This window comes from Pistacia vera, unplaced genomic scaffold (genome assembly GCF_008641045.1).
Source record: "Pistacia vera cultivar Batoury unplaced genomic scaffold, PisVer_v2 Contig250, whole genome shotgun sequence".
Taxonomy (NCBI): Eukaryota; Viridiplantae; Streptophyta; class Magnoliopsida; order Sapindales; family Anacardiaceae; genus Pistacia; species Pistacia vera.
This window is the reverse complement of record NW_022196058.1, coordinates 236,241-253,769: the sequence shown is the minus strand read 5'-3', so window position 1 is coordinate 253,769 and position 17,529 is coordinate 236,241. Positions and strand designations below refer to the sequence as shown.

General features: G+C 33.5%; 2 protein-coding genes across 2 annotated transcripts; both read left to right on the top strand.

Moving 5' to 3' along the window:
• Positions 1-9,593: 9,593 nt before the first annotated feature.
• Positions 9,594-11,210, top strand: LOC116132376 (60S ribosomal protein L30). The gene is made up of 5 exons (XM_031418029.1): positions 9,594-9,731; positions 9,836-9,941; positions 10,278-10,379; positions 10,802-10,870; positions 10,964-11,210. The coding sequence occupies exons 1-5, from the start codon at positions 9,711-9,713 to the stop codon at positions 11,002-11,004; spliced, it is 339 nt and encodes a 112-aa protein (XP_031273889.1). The 5' UTR covers positions 9,594-9,710; the 3' UTR covers positions 11,005-11,210.
• Positions 11,211-13,629: 2,419 nt separating this feature from the next.
• On the top strand, positions 13,630-14,570 carry LOC116132325. The gene is made up of 2 exons (XM_031417976.1): positions 13,630-14,196; positions 14,367-14,570. The coding sequence occupies exons 1-2, from the start codon at positions 13,630-13,632 to the stop codon at positions 14,568-14,570; spliced, it is 771 nt and encodes a 256-aa protein (XP_031273836.1).
• The last annotated feature ends 2,959 nt before the right edge of the window (positions 14,571-17,529 follow it).

Genomic DNA, 17,529 nt, shown 5'->3' with positions numbered 1-17,529 from the left:
CGTCTTTTAAGGCGAAAGGGTATTTTGGTAATTTCACAGTGCAATTAAATTTGCTGAGGTCGTAACCTTTATTTAATTTGTTAGAAAAATTAAATAAGTGAAATTACGTTTAAATGTGTGTTCGAACATATTTAAATATATTATCATTATTGTTAAATATTAATATATATTTAAATATATATTAATTGATTTTAATTGAGATAATGATGGAAAATAAAATAAATCAAATTGGGAGTGTTAGGCAACATGGGGCGTTTGGGTTGAAGCCCAAGCCTATTCCGTATGGGATTAGGGCAAATTGTATTTACTATAAAAAGAAAAGTGTGTTAATTAAATTATGAAGATTTTTCTTTGAAAAACAAAAACACACAGCCCCCATTTTACACTCCCACGGCAGAAACCTTTCTTTGGCCTAAATCAATTCAATTTGATTTCTTTTCTTCTTAATCTTGAAGCCAAAGAGGATCTAGCAAATACCTCTTTGGTTCTTTTGAGATTGTCTTCGTGTGGACTACATGGGTTCGATCCTACACTTGGATCGGTAGCAAAACGTTCAAAGACAATCATGGTGGAGCCTCCAAACGTGCGTTTGTTTCTCTTAACTCATGTTGAATATTTCTGCAGATTCTTATTATGATAAAATTGTAAAATTATACCCTTGATCTTGGCTCATGTAAACGATCCTGTTATATTAATTTTTGTTTCCGCTGCGTATACGGGACTGTTTACTTACAAGTTAAAGGGCAAAAGGGTAAACTTATGGGTTGTTAATGTAAACTAGTGTAGTTTACATGGGCCCTTGAATAATATTGATTATTCAAAGGCCAAATTAATAAATGCTTGGGCTCTTTTTAGAATAAGATTTTATTAGGATATACAAGTGAAAAGAAGGAATTACAAAATGACCCGTGTATATATAAACACAAACGGTTGCATTTTAGGTCAAGTTGTTCATTGTTCACTCAAAAGAAAAACACAAGCTCTCTCTTAGGTTCGGCCACCCTCTCTTTCTCTCAAGGTGGTGTTAAAGTGTGGAGGGTTCATAGCTTTGAATCTTGGCTTCATCAAACCTAAGATTTAAGGAGAAGGTATAATGTTAATATGTTTTATTTAAAGTTTTGAATCCTATAATCCATATCTTAGCTTGCATGTCATGTTTACATGCTTTCTATCATTTTTTCGCAACCTCTTCATGGCTTTTTAGGAACCTCATTAAACACGACTCAAAGATTTGTCTTTTTCTTGACAAATATTGCTCAGGTAGTTGAGAGGCATGACAGACTATCTCTTTGCTTGGAATTGCTGGAGATACAACGATGAGAACTGTTGCCACGACTGGATCAAGTTCGCGTTGAGTCTTTTGTACCATATCTTGGCATCTCCTACTAAAATTACCACGAAACAATGGCACTTCACCGAGTCAAAGACTTGATGCAATTCTATCAGATTGTTGAAAGTGTCTAGGTGGTCTCTATGATCTCCTTTCCCATCAAACTTATTCTCTAGTGCCCTAAATCCCTGGGGAAGTGGTGTCTAACGAACCTCCTCTAAGAATGGAGAACTTACTATCTCTTCCACCGAGTTATTCTAGCGGGCTCTCAGATCATCAAACATTCTTTGCACTTGATCTAACTCTTCATTATCTAAAGGGTTCTGTAAGTAAACTGTGTTCAGTCTCACCTCAAGTAGTTGAGTTTTGAGATCAGTTGCTTGCGAGCCTATCCTATCTAGTGCATTTGTGCACGAGGTCGAATCATGGTAGCTGGGATAGTATGTATTGTTATGCTTCTCAGCTTCTTGCCTTCAATGTTGGTTAAAACCGGAATGTCAATTGTTATTATTGGATTGGTGTGCATGACTACTTTTACATGCTTGCAAAGTATGAGCCTATCTTTGGCATGGGTTAAAATCAACATGCTGACGATGGGATTTTCATCGTTTCGGTCAAGCATCTCCATGGCGACCATTATTCTCATTCTCCCCTATGGGCTCCTTACCTGGTCGCCTACGAGATTAACTTGCTCTTGAGCTTCGTGTCCATGAGTGGAATGTGCCCTTTCTCGCCAAGGATGACAATCGCTCCTTGCCGCTAACAAACCAGATTGGTTACCAATTGTCATATTCTGCCCGTTAAGGGTAGGCTTAGTGAAATGTGGCTGATCGAGATTCAAGTTGGTATGCTGCTCTTTTCTCAATTTTGCCACATTTTGTTGCACTACTTGTACAACTAGTGACCTTATCATATCCAACACCTAACCATATTCTAGGTTAGAAGGCCCTACCCCCAACTAATTGGCGACTGGTTGTGGCAGTGGCACTAGTGGCAGACGACCATGAGCGGCGATTTGACTCACTTCTTGGTGGGTTGTGTCCACATTATCGTGGTTTTCGGTGACTACCTTGGATCTTGTATAAGCCATAGGGAATTTCAGGTGAACGGTTGTCAATGAAATTGTCTTTTCCTATTGGGAATAGGAGAGCTTGTCAGAGGCCCTCCTTTTAGTGCCAAAATGTTGATACAAAAATTCGCACCAACCAGAGAGATTTGATTAACCATGATGGAATTTGTAACACCCACAGTGAGGTATGAAATTTTATTCATGCCTTAAAGTCTTTATGCCTTTATTTCAAGCTGAATGCATGAAAATATGTTGAAGAAAAAATTTTGCAGACCTCGCCGCGGCATTGTACATTCTGCCCAAACTCGTGGCAGAAACAGGCAACTTCACTAAGACAAAGCAAGTGCTTTGTGGGGCAAAGAACTCCCTGGAAATTTTAGTGATTTTGGGGAAAATCTTGCACAAGGGCAAAATGGTCATTCCACCCATAATTAGTTGAAAGTGTGGGGAGTGAAAAGAGATAGAATGTCATGGAGAATGCAATGGAATGAGGAGTTTTTTGTAATTGACTAAGGGACATAGATGAAATTTCATGGAAAGTGTAAGGGTAAAATAGGAAGCTATGAGTAACTTTTTGTTATATGAAAATATTAAGATGAAACCCTAGCCATTCTTCTTTGCCTTTCATGCCACTCTCTACCCAAATTCTCTCAAGTCCTTCAATCAATTTTCAAAGGAAATTCATAGATTTTGGTCTAAGTTGGGTAGATTTTCAATCCTAAGCCTCACGGTAAGACTCTTGCACCCAGATATGAGTTTTAATTTTTGTTAAGTGGTGAATTCTTATGGTTGTTGTTAATAGGGTTTAAGAGAAAGAAAGAGAAAGAAAGTTGTGTCAAGAGAAGACTAAAGTGTTGAGTTGCTCACTTTCAAGGTAAGTAAATCCAACCCAAGTTATGATTTGAGAAATCAATTGAGTAGAGAATTTTTACATGTATGTATGTGCTTATGATTTTGAGAATCGTTGATGAGATTGATGTTTATTGATGAATAGAATTTAGCCATGAGAAGAGGAATTTGTTGTATGGTGATTGATGGAAGTTTGGTTGAATTTAGAAAGAGTTTGAGTAGAATTTATGGAGTGTATCTTCCTGGCCAGGTTTAGTATTGATTTAAGGGAGTTTTACTCCAAATATTGGTGGCTTGAGAAAGAAGTAGAAGTGTAGCCAAATTAGAGTTTAAGTGTACATGCAATATGTTTGATGAAATGACCAAGAGAAGTGTATGTATGAGTTTATTCACTTGTGATCTTGATATGAGCTTGTAGATGGTAGAGAATGACTTATTTTTATGCTACATGGCATTCTTTCATTTAAACATTTGCATTTAGAAAGAATAACAAGCATGAGCCATCTACATGCATACATATACATATGTATGAGAACTTAAAGAATAAAGAGAAAGAAAGAAAAGCTATTAAAGAATGCTTTAAAAGAAGAAAAAAAAACAGGTTGTTGCGATGGGGAACCCGTGAGTGACAAAAGAGAATAGCCCCACATGCACGCCTCCTTCAGTGAGCGGCCTCAGAATCAGAAAGAAGAAAGTGTATAATTCGTTAGAAGTGCATGTGGATGAGAACTTTATCAACAAAATACCTACATGCACGTCGCTTTCAGCGAGCGGCTACAGAATAGAAAGAAGAATAGTACAATCCGTTAGAAGTGCATGTAGATGAGGACTGGTACATCACATGGCCAGGGTTCCAAATCCATGCCTCAACCGAGTCCGATCGGCAAAGAAATAATAGAAAGAAAGAAGAGCAACAGAAAACAGAAAATAAAATGCATTCTTGTATGCATTTATGCACATGCATCATGTCATTTATATTATTCACAATTAGTTTCTCTAGTGGTGCTTACATGTTAGTAAGTGAGAAACTAGAGCAGAGAAAAAGAACAGAAAAAGAATAGAGAAAGAATAGAAAAGAACAGAGAAGAAGAGAGAAATGTTTGTAAGGAAAGAAATTCAAAATTTGAACAACGGAAGGAGAGGAGTAGGTTAGCGGGTTTACTTACTGAGCAATTAGTGCTCACCCCATTGTTTTCAATGTGTTTGCAGGTAGGAGATAAGATGCGGTCGGAGGGAACGTCATGAGCGGAAGGGTCTGGTGGTGTGCTGTAGCAGGCAACCAAAATTAAAACCTAAAAAAACATGTAGTAGTGTGAGTAAGGATCGTTCCCACGGAGAGTGTCTAGCCAAGTTTTATGTTACGTGAACCAAGCAGGGGGGATTTGAGTAAAACGGAAACAATTTTAGAAAAAAAAAAAAAAAACAATTCAAATTAATCAATCAAAATAACAAACCTTGGTCTAAGTCAACATCCACCATCGAAATTTTACAACTGATCATCGATGCAAGTATATATCAATCCATACTTTGAATATTCACCGTTGGAACTATTTCCCTATCTCTCCTTAGTTGTAGTTAATTAGGAAACAAGTGATCTAATTAATCTTACTACTAAACAACCCAAGACAAACGCTAAAGGTTTAATCTAGTGGCAGCCTTAAGAACTAGAGAGATTTATGAAGATTAACAACACAAACACAAGCGGTTGTATTTAATTCAGTCGAATGTTCTCCTTAAGATTTAACAATTCTTGACGCAGCAAATTCTTAACTCTTATTTACTCACAAATTAGAGGGATCAATCAATTACGGATTTGATATCTAATTAAGCAATAGATTGCAACAAATAATAAACTAGTAGGGTTCCTAGTAATTAAATGAAACAATCATGAAAATAGGCATGGAAGAACATCCAATACTCAAAACATATATTGAACACTAAAAAAAACAGATTAGATCTCACAGTTTATTGATTCCGAGGCCTCTGTTTCCTTCAACCAAGTTATGAAAGTTTTAGCCGCTCATGGCCATAATCAAAAACTCAAAAGAGAAAATTCCAGAAAAGAGAAAAGAGAGGCGTGTGTGTTCCTTTCAATCTAATCTCTCTCTCCTCTTAAAGATATCCAATTCAAGTATTTGAATTCTACTAAACTCCTAAAAATATTCTAATATCCTAAAATAACATTTATCCTAATCTGATTAATTGAAAATAAAATAAAGTCCTAATGTAAAATAGGAAAGTGGTATTTCCAGCTATAACTTGCGTGCAATAGGTCTTCAAAACTTCCAATAATAAACTGCCTAATTGACTTGCATGATACGGCATAATGTTCTAGAACGTCAGCAGTGCAGGTGCGTCAACTTCAAGCCCGATTACAACCTTTATGCAGTGAGTATCTCTCCAAACTCAAAACATGAAAGTTGTAGATCTCTTTCTTAGGGTTCCACAACATTTTGAATAATCTCAATCGAAGCTCGGATGAGAGAGTTATTTCCAGATTACGAAGCGATGTCGAAACTGTCCGAATTCACCTAATTAGTTCCGTTTTGCATTTAACGCCTCCATTTGCGTCCTAAATCAAAATAGAATATAATGAGTACATTTAGGCAACAAATAAGTATAAAAGACTAGACATTAAGGGGGGGTAAATATGACATTTTGTATTCTCATCATCTGGCAACCACTGTCAAGTTTATTTTGAGCACTTTTATTTCTTAATGTATAGTTTAGTGTATAATAAAAGAAATGGGCCCAACCTTTGTATACTCATTTATATGTATAGTTTTTCCTATCTACATGAGTTTTACTGTTTATTTTACGAGTATACTAGCTAGAGAGAGAAAGCATTACAGAATTGGAATGGGTGTGTGCGTGTTAACTAAAATCAGCAATGAGTAATGATAATAATGAACACAAAGGAATTTTTGAAGTGGTTCGGCAAGTTGAATCTTAAGCCTGCGTCCACTGTTTTCTTATTGAATATTGAAATTACAAAGAGAAGTAATTTCAATCTAAAACAATTTGGTAACCCTTTCTCATTGTTTTTGGGGGTATTTATACATAAACTTTGTAGAGGAAAATGAGATTAATTTGGGATTGCAATCAAACTTGGCATGCAATCCCTTGATTTCAGTGACTGTGCGCTATGATCGCTCTGCTATCAATGCATGATAATATCTCCTTTGAGATATTAGGGGATAAAGCTTATCCTCTGATCTGTCGAACAACTGTCGAGATTGGTTATGAAGAGCTTCTGTTGGTCGGCCTTTATTTTGAGTCGCATTGATTCTAGGTTGAACTAAAATTCTACGAGCTTATGAGATCTCTGAGCTTCTGGCAAAATCACACACAATAGTGATGTTTTATGTTAAAAATTTTCGAATTTTGGGAAAGAAATAATTGTAGAAAAAATACTTGAATAAAATTATGAAATTTAAAACTATAGCTTTTGAGAATTTTTTAAGAATTTTAAAATTATAAAATCAAGAAAAAATCTTTTTTTTTTTTTCTTTTGAAGAAAGAAGAACAAAATACTTTGTAGTCTATGAATTAAGATTTTCCTTAAAAATTTATTTTTCGATTTATGAAGGTCAAAACCGTCTTTTGTTGCCCACAATGATGAGAAATATTGCAATATGATTGAAATAAAATTTGGGAGATATTGTAGTATTTAAAAAAATAATTTAAAAGAATTTCACTACGTCCTTTTCGTAAAAAAAACTTTCACGCATATTAAGATAAAAATATCCAATTAGGGTTGCCCAAGTAAACCTAATTCAAAGCATCATTTCAGTTTTATATGAGTTCACTAGAACTTTCTACTTGCCATACCATGGCCTACCAAAGATTGCCCTATTGAAAGGGCTTAAGCCCATTGGTCTCCGCATCAATAGCTCGTTCAGAGGAGTTCATAGTTTTTGGAGCTCGACACGACCTCCAAAAACAGGGGACAAATGTTGTGCAAGAGGCGATGACAAAATTGAAGCAAGGTGCGAGCAGATTGAAGCAAGCTCTGTCCGAGCTGAAGCGAGCTCCTAAGCAGTTGTCTTCTAGAGTCAAGGATAAGCCCTATCCCCTAAAATTAAGGAGAAAATCTCACGTAACTCTCAACAATTTCAATTTAATGGCAACACCTACAATCATGGGATTAACTCCCTAAAATCAGGTGGTTATCCCTGATTTTTCTCTTATAACCATTATTCATTACGCACTTTATAAACCCCCTCAAACTCATTGTAAAGGGGTTAGCAAGAGAGAGAAAACTTATTTACTTTGTAAGACAAAAAGTAATAAAAGAATGATCCATGTAGGCTTGATTGAACATATCGAACCACTTTAAAAACTATCTTTATTTTATTTATTGATTCTTTTTTTAATTATTTATAATCAAGTTCACATCATACTCAATCCAGGCAAGGTCAGTTGAGTATATTAGGTTGTTGCGAGTTTTCGTAACAATGGAGTCTAAGAAAAATAAACCTTTGAATTAAACCCAATAGGGTTTTGTTGAAGCATTGAATAGATTGTAACTCCTTTAGTTGAGTTTATTCTTTAATTGAACCCATTTGGGCCTTTTTAGGCATCGACACTAGGTAAAAATTGTTTTTCCTAGTTCAGAATGTTGGTTTCATAAGCATTCTAACAATGTGAAGTCATCTATATAAAAATAGAACTAGAAAGATGGGATCAGAAATGATGGTTAAAATTGTCTACACGCAACAGGTCATAACTATAGTTTGACATTACTTTGCTAGCATATTGCAAACTTGGATGGACTATTGTTGATTTGATAAAGAGTTGTTAGTAACATAATCATAGAAAGCATGATCACATGCAAGAGTGTTACTTGCAATGATACACCACAAAGTTGGGGTTATGTAATTGTAAGGGTGTGTCTCTTACAAAGGACACAATCCTAAATTACTACGCATAACCAAAAAAAAAAAAAAAAACACTAATTAATGGTTATTTTTAGTTACAGTAGTTACTTGCATATAAATATTAAATGGTTGTATCCCTTTTATGTAAGGGTCGTTTTCCCTTGGGCTTATAAATACCTCCTTGTATCTTAAGATAAATGCACTCAGTTGTGTAAGCATTTTGACAAAGTAACAAATATAATGTGTCTTGCATATTAACACCAACAGATACAAAGTGTCCTGCATATTTTCATTACAGTCAATTACTAAAATGCGCCTAGATTATATATGAATTCTAATTTTCTATAATTAACTTTTCAAATTAGATTAATTAAATAATAAAAAATTGTAAAAATAACAAAACTGACTAGCGGAGTCATCGACTAACTATCGTCGGTGGTACCCAGTCATTGTCGTTGGCGAACCTATCGGTAGCGACAAGACGTCATTGCTGCCACCATTGGAATCATGGATCGCCAATCTATACAATGGTGTCGGCGTTGACGTTCCACTTGTCACCGATAGTTCATCCACTATGGTTTTTGGCTGTTGCCAACAACAATTAGCCAGTGAAATCACCAACCATTTTCTATATTTTTAAAATTATTTTTCACTTAAAAAATTGTTTCAATAATGAAAAAAAAAAAAATTTAAGATGTCTAATTTTTTTTCTTTTTATATGAGATATATTTCATCTCCTAAAACCAAAAATAATTTTAAAATTAAGTAAAATAAACACGATATAGACTTTATGAAATATTGTTTATTATTAAAGTTAATATATATATAAGTAATTATTTAACAAGCCACCGCAATCTCAAACTAACCCTTAATTTTATTAACTATTTTATCTAACAATACAAATTTATAAAATCTAGTTGGATAGGATAGAGATTAGAATGTATTTCACGTGGCAATATTAAAGAAGTGATATGGAGATTATTCATTTTTTTTTTTAAAAAACTCCTTCAACTTTTTCTAACTTTTTTTTTTTATCCAAAACGCCCTTGTATTATTTTACACATTTCATTTAATCTTTCTCATAATACGTTTAATCGTGATTACAATGAATTTTTTTTTTTTCTTTTTAGTAAATCAAAACTGTGATTGACAATCAACTAATGAAATAAACAACATTTTATTTTGTTAATAACTTTTACTTCTTTTAAAAGAAAAATGGTCTATTCGAATGAACTATAATAAATGAGCCTGACGTTATTTTTTTTAACAAACCTTATCTTATACAATTCCTTTCATTTTGTTATTTTGGTTTTTACTAAAAATTGTTACTAGTGTGAAACAATCAGTAGCATTTCGTTATTATTATACTAATAAAAGCTTTGACTAATCCAAGGTTACGACAAAGCTGAACCTACGCTAGAATAGATTACTCCCGCATCCAAACAAAGGGAAATGTTCTAAAAACCCTAGTCGTCCCTCCTTTATAAACAACTTTATAAAAAAAATTTCGGTTGTATACCGAGTGTTGTGGTGAAACGCTCATCTTCTGCATTTGCAAAGTAAAGCAACGAAGTAGTACACCATGGTGGCCGCCAAGAAGACCGTAATCTGTCTTTCTGGAATTATTTCTTTCTTTCTTTTTTCTTTTTTGGGAAATAAAAAAGGATTGTGATTGGAAGATTATTGTTTGTTGTGTTGAATTTGTAGAAGAAGACTCATGAGAGCATCAACAACAGGTTGGCGCTCGTCATGAAGAGTGGCAAATACACTTTGGGCTACAAGACGGTCCTGAAATCCCTTAGAAATTCCAAAGGTATTTTATGTTTTTACCTTTTTATGTCTTCCGTTTCCTAATCTCATGTTAGATTTTGAACTCGCTTTACTTACATTTCAATGGATGAGAATTCATGTGATGTAGATTTTATATTATATATACGCATTTTGATTTTTATTAAATAGGTGTTATTCACTTCGATTGAAATTGATTTATTTTAACTTTTTTTTTTTTTTAATTAGTTTTACCAACTAACTTGTGAATCAAACTCTTGTTTCAATTGGTTGTTTTATATTGTTAGGTTTTTGTTTAGATGGTTGAGGATCTGCTGAAACGAACAGTTTGAATTAATTAATTAATTATTATTATTTGCAGGTAAGTTGGTCATCATTGCCAACAATTGCCCACCTCTTAGGAAGTCTGAAATAGAGTATTACGCTATGTTGGCGAAGGTTGGAGTTCACCACTACAATGGCAGTAAGTTTCTGAACTTAATTTTTTTACTACTTTTATTTGCTGCTTCTTTTCTCAATGATCTTTTAGTTGAAGTTAATAACTATACATAGCATGTGTGAGGTTTTGATTTATCCGTTATGTATTATAGATGAAGATTTTGAATTATTCTGTTTTCTTTTGATCAGAATTCTAGACCATTGTTGGATTTGATCAACATCATGTTTCAGATGATTTATTGCTTAATATTGAATCACTGATGGATAATTGGGATACACAGAGCTGATATGCTTTTTTGATTCCTTAATACCTGTATTGTGCACAAGATAGGGATGATTTCCCTTTTGTGCCTGTACTGTGACAGCCAAATGTTAGTTTAATGCAAGTTTCTTAACCTCTCTTATGGAAACATTGGCCTCAAAAGATTTTGTTTTCTATTATGTCAGACAATGTGGACTTGGGGACTGCATGTGGAAAATATTACAGAGTTTGCTGCCTCAGCATTATTGATGCAGGTATATTGAAAAAAAAAATTCCCTTTGATTGTAACACTTTTGTATTTGAAAGATTCTGTAACTTATTGTTGTGGTGAACTTGTGTTTTATTAGGTGACTCCGATATCATCAAGAGCATGCCTGGTGATCACTGATGAGAATAGCAAAATCTTTCTAGGAATCTTTTTCTCAAATTTATATTAGGTTGTAACCTTTGATTTTGTTAATTAGAGCTATATGATCTGGAACTTGGAAGCCTGCTTTATAACCTTTTTAGATGGAGACGCAATTTCATGTGCTATGTACTAGAATGTTTGAGAGTAAGTTTCATTTTTTTTTTTTAATATATTCTTTGCTATAAGATTTGGTATGCATGGATGGTGAAACTGAAGGTGGTTTTGTATGTTCATTTGGATATCTTTTGAACGATTTGATTGGGCATTTTTAGCCATGTGATCGTTACTAATGGAAAGATAGCATTCCGGATCGGCAGCATTTATAGTTGAAAAACGAGCACTTAAATATCATATGGGCAATCATATTCTGAAAACAACTAGAGCCTCATTTGGAGAGAGATTCTAAATGAATGAATTTGTTAAATCCATAAATTTGGTTTAAAAAAAAAAAATTAAAATCCATGGATTTTGGAAAATCCACCACTTTAAAATCCTTATTTTTTAAGGGTTTTAAGATACCACCTTGTAGGTGGGATGTTGCCAAATCTGGGATCTTGTTAGTATTTTAATTTTTCAATACTATTTTTATTAATAATTTAATATTTCAGTAATTACCTTTTACCCTTATTAATGAAAATATATTTGTCATTCTCTTTTTGAGCTTTTCACCAAGTCGAGACTCGACTAGTGAGTTGGGCTAGTTGAGGCAAAAAACTGGCACCTCTCATCAGCCCAATTACACCCGTGGTTGGACCAGTGCACTATAGGAAACAGTCAGTCCAATAGTTTTTTCCAAAAAACTGGGTCTAATAAAAAATAAACCCTTTCATCAATTTCAGCAATTTCCCCTCTATTTTTAAGCCATTTCACTTCACATATGCTCTGAAAATCTTCCACTGTGACTCCCCTTAACCGTCGATTTCCTCTCTTCACCATGGACTTCCTCCTCTTTGTCATCAGTTGGTGTCGAGAATCTCTTCCTCCCATTTGCGTAATCTCCTCTTTTCACTCTTCACCATCAATCTCGTTTGTTCACCGTTGATCTCCTCCTTTTCGTCATCAGTTGCAGCTCATCTTGCCCAAGTACTATCGTCTCTTCCTCCCATTTGCGCGATCTCCTCTCTTCATCATCGAGCTCCACCTCTTCGACGTTAGCTGCATCTCATCTTCTCTAGGTACCATCATCAGTGCTTCCTTTGTTCTCTATTCCCTGTTTACTTTAATTCACTTCTGGTATGTATCTTCTTTTGTCAATCCATCATTTTGCGATTTTTTTTTTTTTTATAGTTTGACTTTGCCAATTGAGTTTTGCGATTTTTCGATGGGTTTTAAAGCATTGGCTTCTGTCTCCTGGCTTCTCTGTGACTACTCTAGCTTGGTCATTCAGGTGATGGTGATACTCTCTTGTAGTTTATGGATTTGATAATAACTTGATGGATTTTGCTTTAAATTTTTGGGTTGGTTTTTCGGTGAATTTTGGGGTTTAATTTCAGATCTTTATCATTCTAAATGATGATTTTATTTTATTTATTTTATTTATTTTTTTTTTTACTTTCATCAATGGATTTCTCGCTGTATTGTGGTAAAATGAGGTTTCCATTATAAGTATGTGTTGATAATTTCTTGTTAAATTGTTCCTTTTACTTTCAAGTTTAGAAGTAGAAATAGCAATCTTATAAACTTTAATTTGAGGAGAATATCTTATGTGTACATAGTACACACACATGTCATGCAAGAATTAATCAAACATATTGAATCTCCTAATTGACTTAATTTAATATCTTCGTTGAATAAGCATATATTCAAATCTCCTATTTCAATGTCTTAGGCAACAATAACATCGATCAGCACGGTGCTAGGTATATATGGTCAAATGTTACTAGAAACTTTATAGTTACCTCTTATGACATTATAGAACCTTTAATCTAATTTTTGACGATATTTTCTTCTCTTATGCACATGATTTCTATAAATGTAGTAATAAAATATAGAAATTTTTGGTTTGTTATGTTGTTCGATTATTATCTAACTTATTTGTGTTGCTAGGGTAGATATCAAGATTAAAGACAAAGAATGTCATAATCTGGGTCTTGTCAACAATCATCTTCCATAGATGTTTCACAATCTTTTCGAGGATTGAATGATATATCATGGGGACATGTTAATGAGGGTGTACATGAAAATATGAATAAGATATTAACATGTCTTTACTGTGGCAAGATAATTAGAGATGGAGGTATTTATCAAGTGAAATTGCATCTAGTGGGTATAAAGGGGGAAAGTTGGAAAGTGTTCTAAAGTTCTTTTTTATGTTAATTTCAATATTCAAGAAGCACTAAATGAAATTGGGGCAAAGAATAAACAAAAAGTTGAACTTCGTAAGAATGTCAATCCTTATGGAGCTAGTGTACAATAATTTGAGGGTGATATGTCAAATGAAGATAAATATGTGAAGAGGTTTCTCCATTTCCAACTCCAACATCAAGCACTAAGAGAAAAAGACCTATTGGGATTTGTGACTATTTTGCTCCAAGGACTAAGCCTGGGTGTCAGCCCTCAATTAAGAGTGTTTTAGCTGGAAAAGAAGCTAAGTGGAGAGCGGACATGACTGTTGCAAGGTTATTTTATGATTCTTGCATCCCAATTAATGTTATTAATCCAATTTATTTTCAGCCTATGTTAGATGCTATAACTGTAATTGGTCCTGGATATAAACTCCCAACTTATCATAGTTTGCGTGTAAATTTATTGAGCGATGCTAAGAAAGAAGTGCAATTACTTGTTGATGGTTACAAGAAAACTTGGAAGGATGTTGGATGTACTTTAATGGTTGATGGTTGGACAGATAATTCACATAGGATGCTTATTAATTTTCTAATGTACTTTCCTAAAAGAGTGTGTTTTGTGAAATCAATGGATGCTTCAGATGTTGTAAAGGATATTGGAACATTGTTAAGCTTGTTTGAGGAAATAGCTTTATGGGTTCGACCAAACAATATTGTCCATCTTGTCATTGATAATGGAGCAAATTATAAAGTTGCTAGAAGAATGTTGTATGAAAAATATAGCAGTATTACTTGGTCTCCCTGTGCAGCACATTGCATTGATTTGATATTAAAAAACACAGCTGAGATGAATCACATAGTTAACCTTTCGAGACGTTCATCTGAGGTTACAAAGTTTGTGTATAATCATTCGTTTGTGCTAGCTTTGTTGAAGAAAAACAATTTATATACATTTACCTCATATGTTTATAATTTACACTGTCAAGTCATATTATATATATACAATTTTTTTATAATTCACTTAGTACTAACATCTATTATCTATCACTTGAATAGGGTTGGACAGAAATTTTACGCCTAGATGTAACCCGTTTTGCCGCAACTTTCATTGCATTAAGCAGCCTACATCGACACAAACATGACTTGCAATCTATAGTGATAGATAGAGCTTTTGTGGAGTCTCAATATGCAAAATCTAATAAAGGCAAAGCATTTATTTCCATAGTTCTAGATAACCGATCTGGGATGACATTGGTGTAATTTTCAAAGTTGTGAGTCCATTGATGCGTATGCTTCGGATTGTAGACTCAGATGAGAGGCCTTCAATAGGATATGTGTATGATGGCATGTATAGAATAAGGATGGGGATCAAGAAGCTGTTTAAGAATAAAAAAGTTTGTACAAGCCTTATACAACAATTATTAAGATACGCTGGGATAGGATGTTATGCCATGATATTCATGCAGCAGCATATTTTTTTAATCCTGCTTTTAAATATGACGAAGATACTTTTTCCAAAAAACCAGAGGTCATTTATGTTTTCCTTGACACTATTGACAGTAAAGCAAGTGTGTTCAAAATGAATATGACAATGTTACTGGAGGAGAGTAAATTATATCAAGACAGTCTAGAAAGCTTTTCTCGTGAGCTTTCTCTTCAAACTTGCAAAACTACATGTCTTGGTATGTAATAGTTATTAACTTTTTAAGTCTACTTTTTCAGTTATGAAATTGTGTTTATTTCTTATGTTTTATACTTTTATTCTCAATTAGAAGAATGGTGGACATTTGGGTTTAGTGCTCCAAACTTGCAAAAGTTTGCAATCAAAATTCTAAGTCAAACTTTAGCCTTTTCGGGATGTGAGCAAAATTGGAGTGTTTTTTAATGCATACATACTAAAAAGAGGAACATATTGGAGCATCAACGGTTGAATAATTTGATTTTCACTCATTAACTTGCGTTTGCAAAATAGGTGTAAAGCCTTAATCATTTTTCTTATTAATTATTATCTCTTACTTTATTTTCATTGATATCTTTATTGGTCATGATTTTAACATTTAATTATGGTCTTTCAAGAGTTGTTACAAGAAAATTACTTATGATCCTATTGATTTTGAAAGTATTGATAAAAATGAATGTTGGATAGTTGATAAGGAATAGGAGGTTGGTGAACTTAATTATGACTAACTATAACAATCATTATATGGAGAATGATTTATTCCTTTAGGTGGTGGTGATTACCCTTCTTATTATGACTCAACAGATGCTTCAGAAGGTTGTTTCCATTTTTTTAAGCAATTTGAATTTGGTAGTTGCTAGTTTAAATTCAATTAGTTTAAATGGGAAGATTTAACATATGGTTTTTCTTTTTCGTTGGAACTTTTCGTAGATGATATTGCCGATGTTAATAATGATGATGATCATCTGTCAGATGGTGTGTGAACTGTGAAGTTCAATTGAGGATGGAATGATGGATTGAAGACCATTGGGTGAATATCATTTTTTGCTAGAATGTTGAACAATTATGATGTGATTTCTTCCTTAATTTTGTTCTTTTGATTTGTAATTAGTTGTAATATGTATTGTATTGATGTAATGATGTTTGATGTTTGATGATGCCTTGTTAAAGACTTTTTATTTAGGAATTTGTGATTTGGATCCTGATTTCTGGAATTTTGGACTCTGTTAACAGTAGTTTTGCTGACGTCATCATGCTAATGTCAGCATGATGATGTCAACGGTTGAACCGATTGAACCGGTCAACCCAGGACTAGGCCAGTTTGTCGGGTTTTGCCCCAGGTCGGTTTTTAAAACATTGCTTTTCACCTTTACATCATCAACATCTTCAGAACATACTAGAGAAATAATTTACCTGTGAGTTTTCACTGCTTTAATTAATTGTTTTCAATTTCTTATGGTGATTCTTTTTGTTATCTAGTTAAGAACTTATTGATGGTGGCTTTTTGTTTTTCATGAAATATTAAATCAACAACGCCATTGCAAATAGCTCTCAAGCTTGTCATTTGTATAAGTCCTTTTGCAAAGCAATGGGTCCCACTATATAGATTGGGAAAAAACTCTGTTCTATCTTACAATTTCATCTATGAGCTTTCTTGTGCTATACATGTTTAGATTTATATATTGTATAGTTAGGTACCTCTATAAAAAAAATAATGATAATAAACAAACACAAAAAACAATATTGTTCTCATTCCTCACATGCTGTTATATTTTTTATGTATAGATGAATATTCAAATGTACTTTACACTAGTGAAAGAAATTGTTTTCTAATTATATAGTCAAACTAACCAAGCATGCAAGACTTATATATATATATGGGTTTTATAAACAAGTCTTTTTGTTTTTTTTTTTTTTTTTTTTTTTTACTTATGTATTAGGGATTTGAGATATCTCATCTACCAAATAATAGGAGAAGAATTGGCATTGCAATGGCTGCCATCTATATTGAAATGTTTTTGAACCTTTGTGCTTTTATGACCATTATGATTCAAAAATTTACATTGCTTGGTATGAGATTACCTAGAACCATTAATTGCTTGAATGATGAATCAGTTGAAGAGAAAGCTGCGTTAGGTTGAACAATATTAAATATGCCATAAGAGAGTGATGTTCAAACAATAAACTTACTAAGAATGGATAGAAAAGCATTTTGGAAGTTATGTGAGATGATTAGAGATGTTGGAAAGTTACAACCAACCGAAGGTTTGGATCTTGAACAACATGCAGCTATTAGAATGATGAAGATATATGAGGAGCTGAAAAAGATTGGCTACATAATGGTTTATATGTTCTAGATATGAATAAAAAGATATTCAATCTTGAAAATAAGAAAGCCAAACATGGCGATCTTAACCAAAAATTCCTCTAGCATTATAGGCTAGGTTATGTAAATCAAACTCACATAGCAAAACTCCATAAGGATGGACCCATTTGATTTTCAATCTTATGAGGTATGCAAGTCATGCTTTTTAAGCAAGATGACCAAGTCGTCTTTCACTAGCAACAGTGAAAGATCTACAAAATTGTGAGGGATCATCCATAGTGATGTATGTGGTCCAATGACAGTATAGGCAAAAGAAGGATATTCTTACGTCATCACATCTACTTATGATTGTAGTAGATATGGGTATGTCTATTTGATGAGACATAAGTCTGAATCATTTGACAAGTTCAAAGAATTCATGAAAGAAGTACAGA

Excerpts from the sequence above, each read along its gene's own strand:
- LOC116132376 (XM_031418029.1), top strand. The coding sequence starts at position 9,711 with ATGGTGGCCGCCAAGAAGACC. Across the intron at positions 9,732-9,835 it reads TGGTGGCCGCCAAGAAGACC|AAGAAGACTCATGAGAGCAT; the intron begins GTAATCTGTCTT and ends TTGAATTTGTAG. Across the intron at positions 10,380-10,801 it reads AGTTCACCACTACAATGGCA|ACAATGTGGACTTGGGGACT; the intron begins GTAAGTTTCTGA and ends CTATTATGTCAG.
- LOC116132325 (XM_031417976.1), top strand. The coding sequence starts at position 13,630 with ATGACTGTTGCAAGGTTATTTTATGATTCTTGCATCCCAATTAATGTT. Across the intron at positions 14,197-14,366 it reads TTTCGAGACGTTCATCTGAG|GGTTGGACAGAAATTTTACG; the intron begins GTTACAAAGTTT and ends TCACTTGAATAG.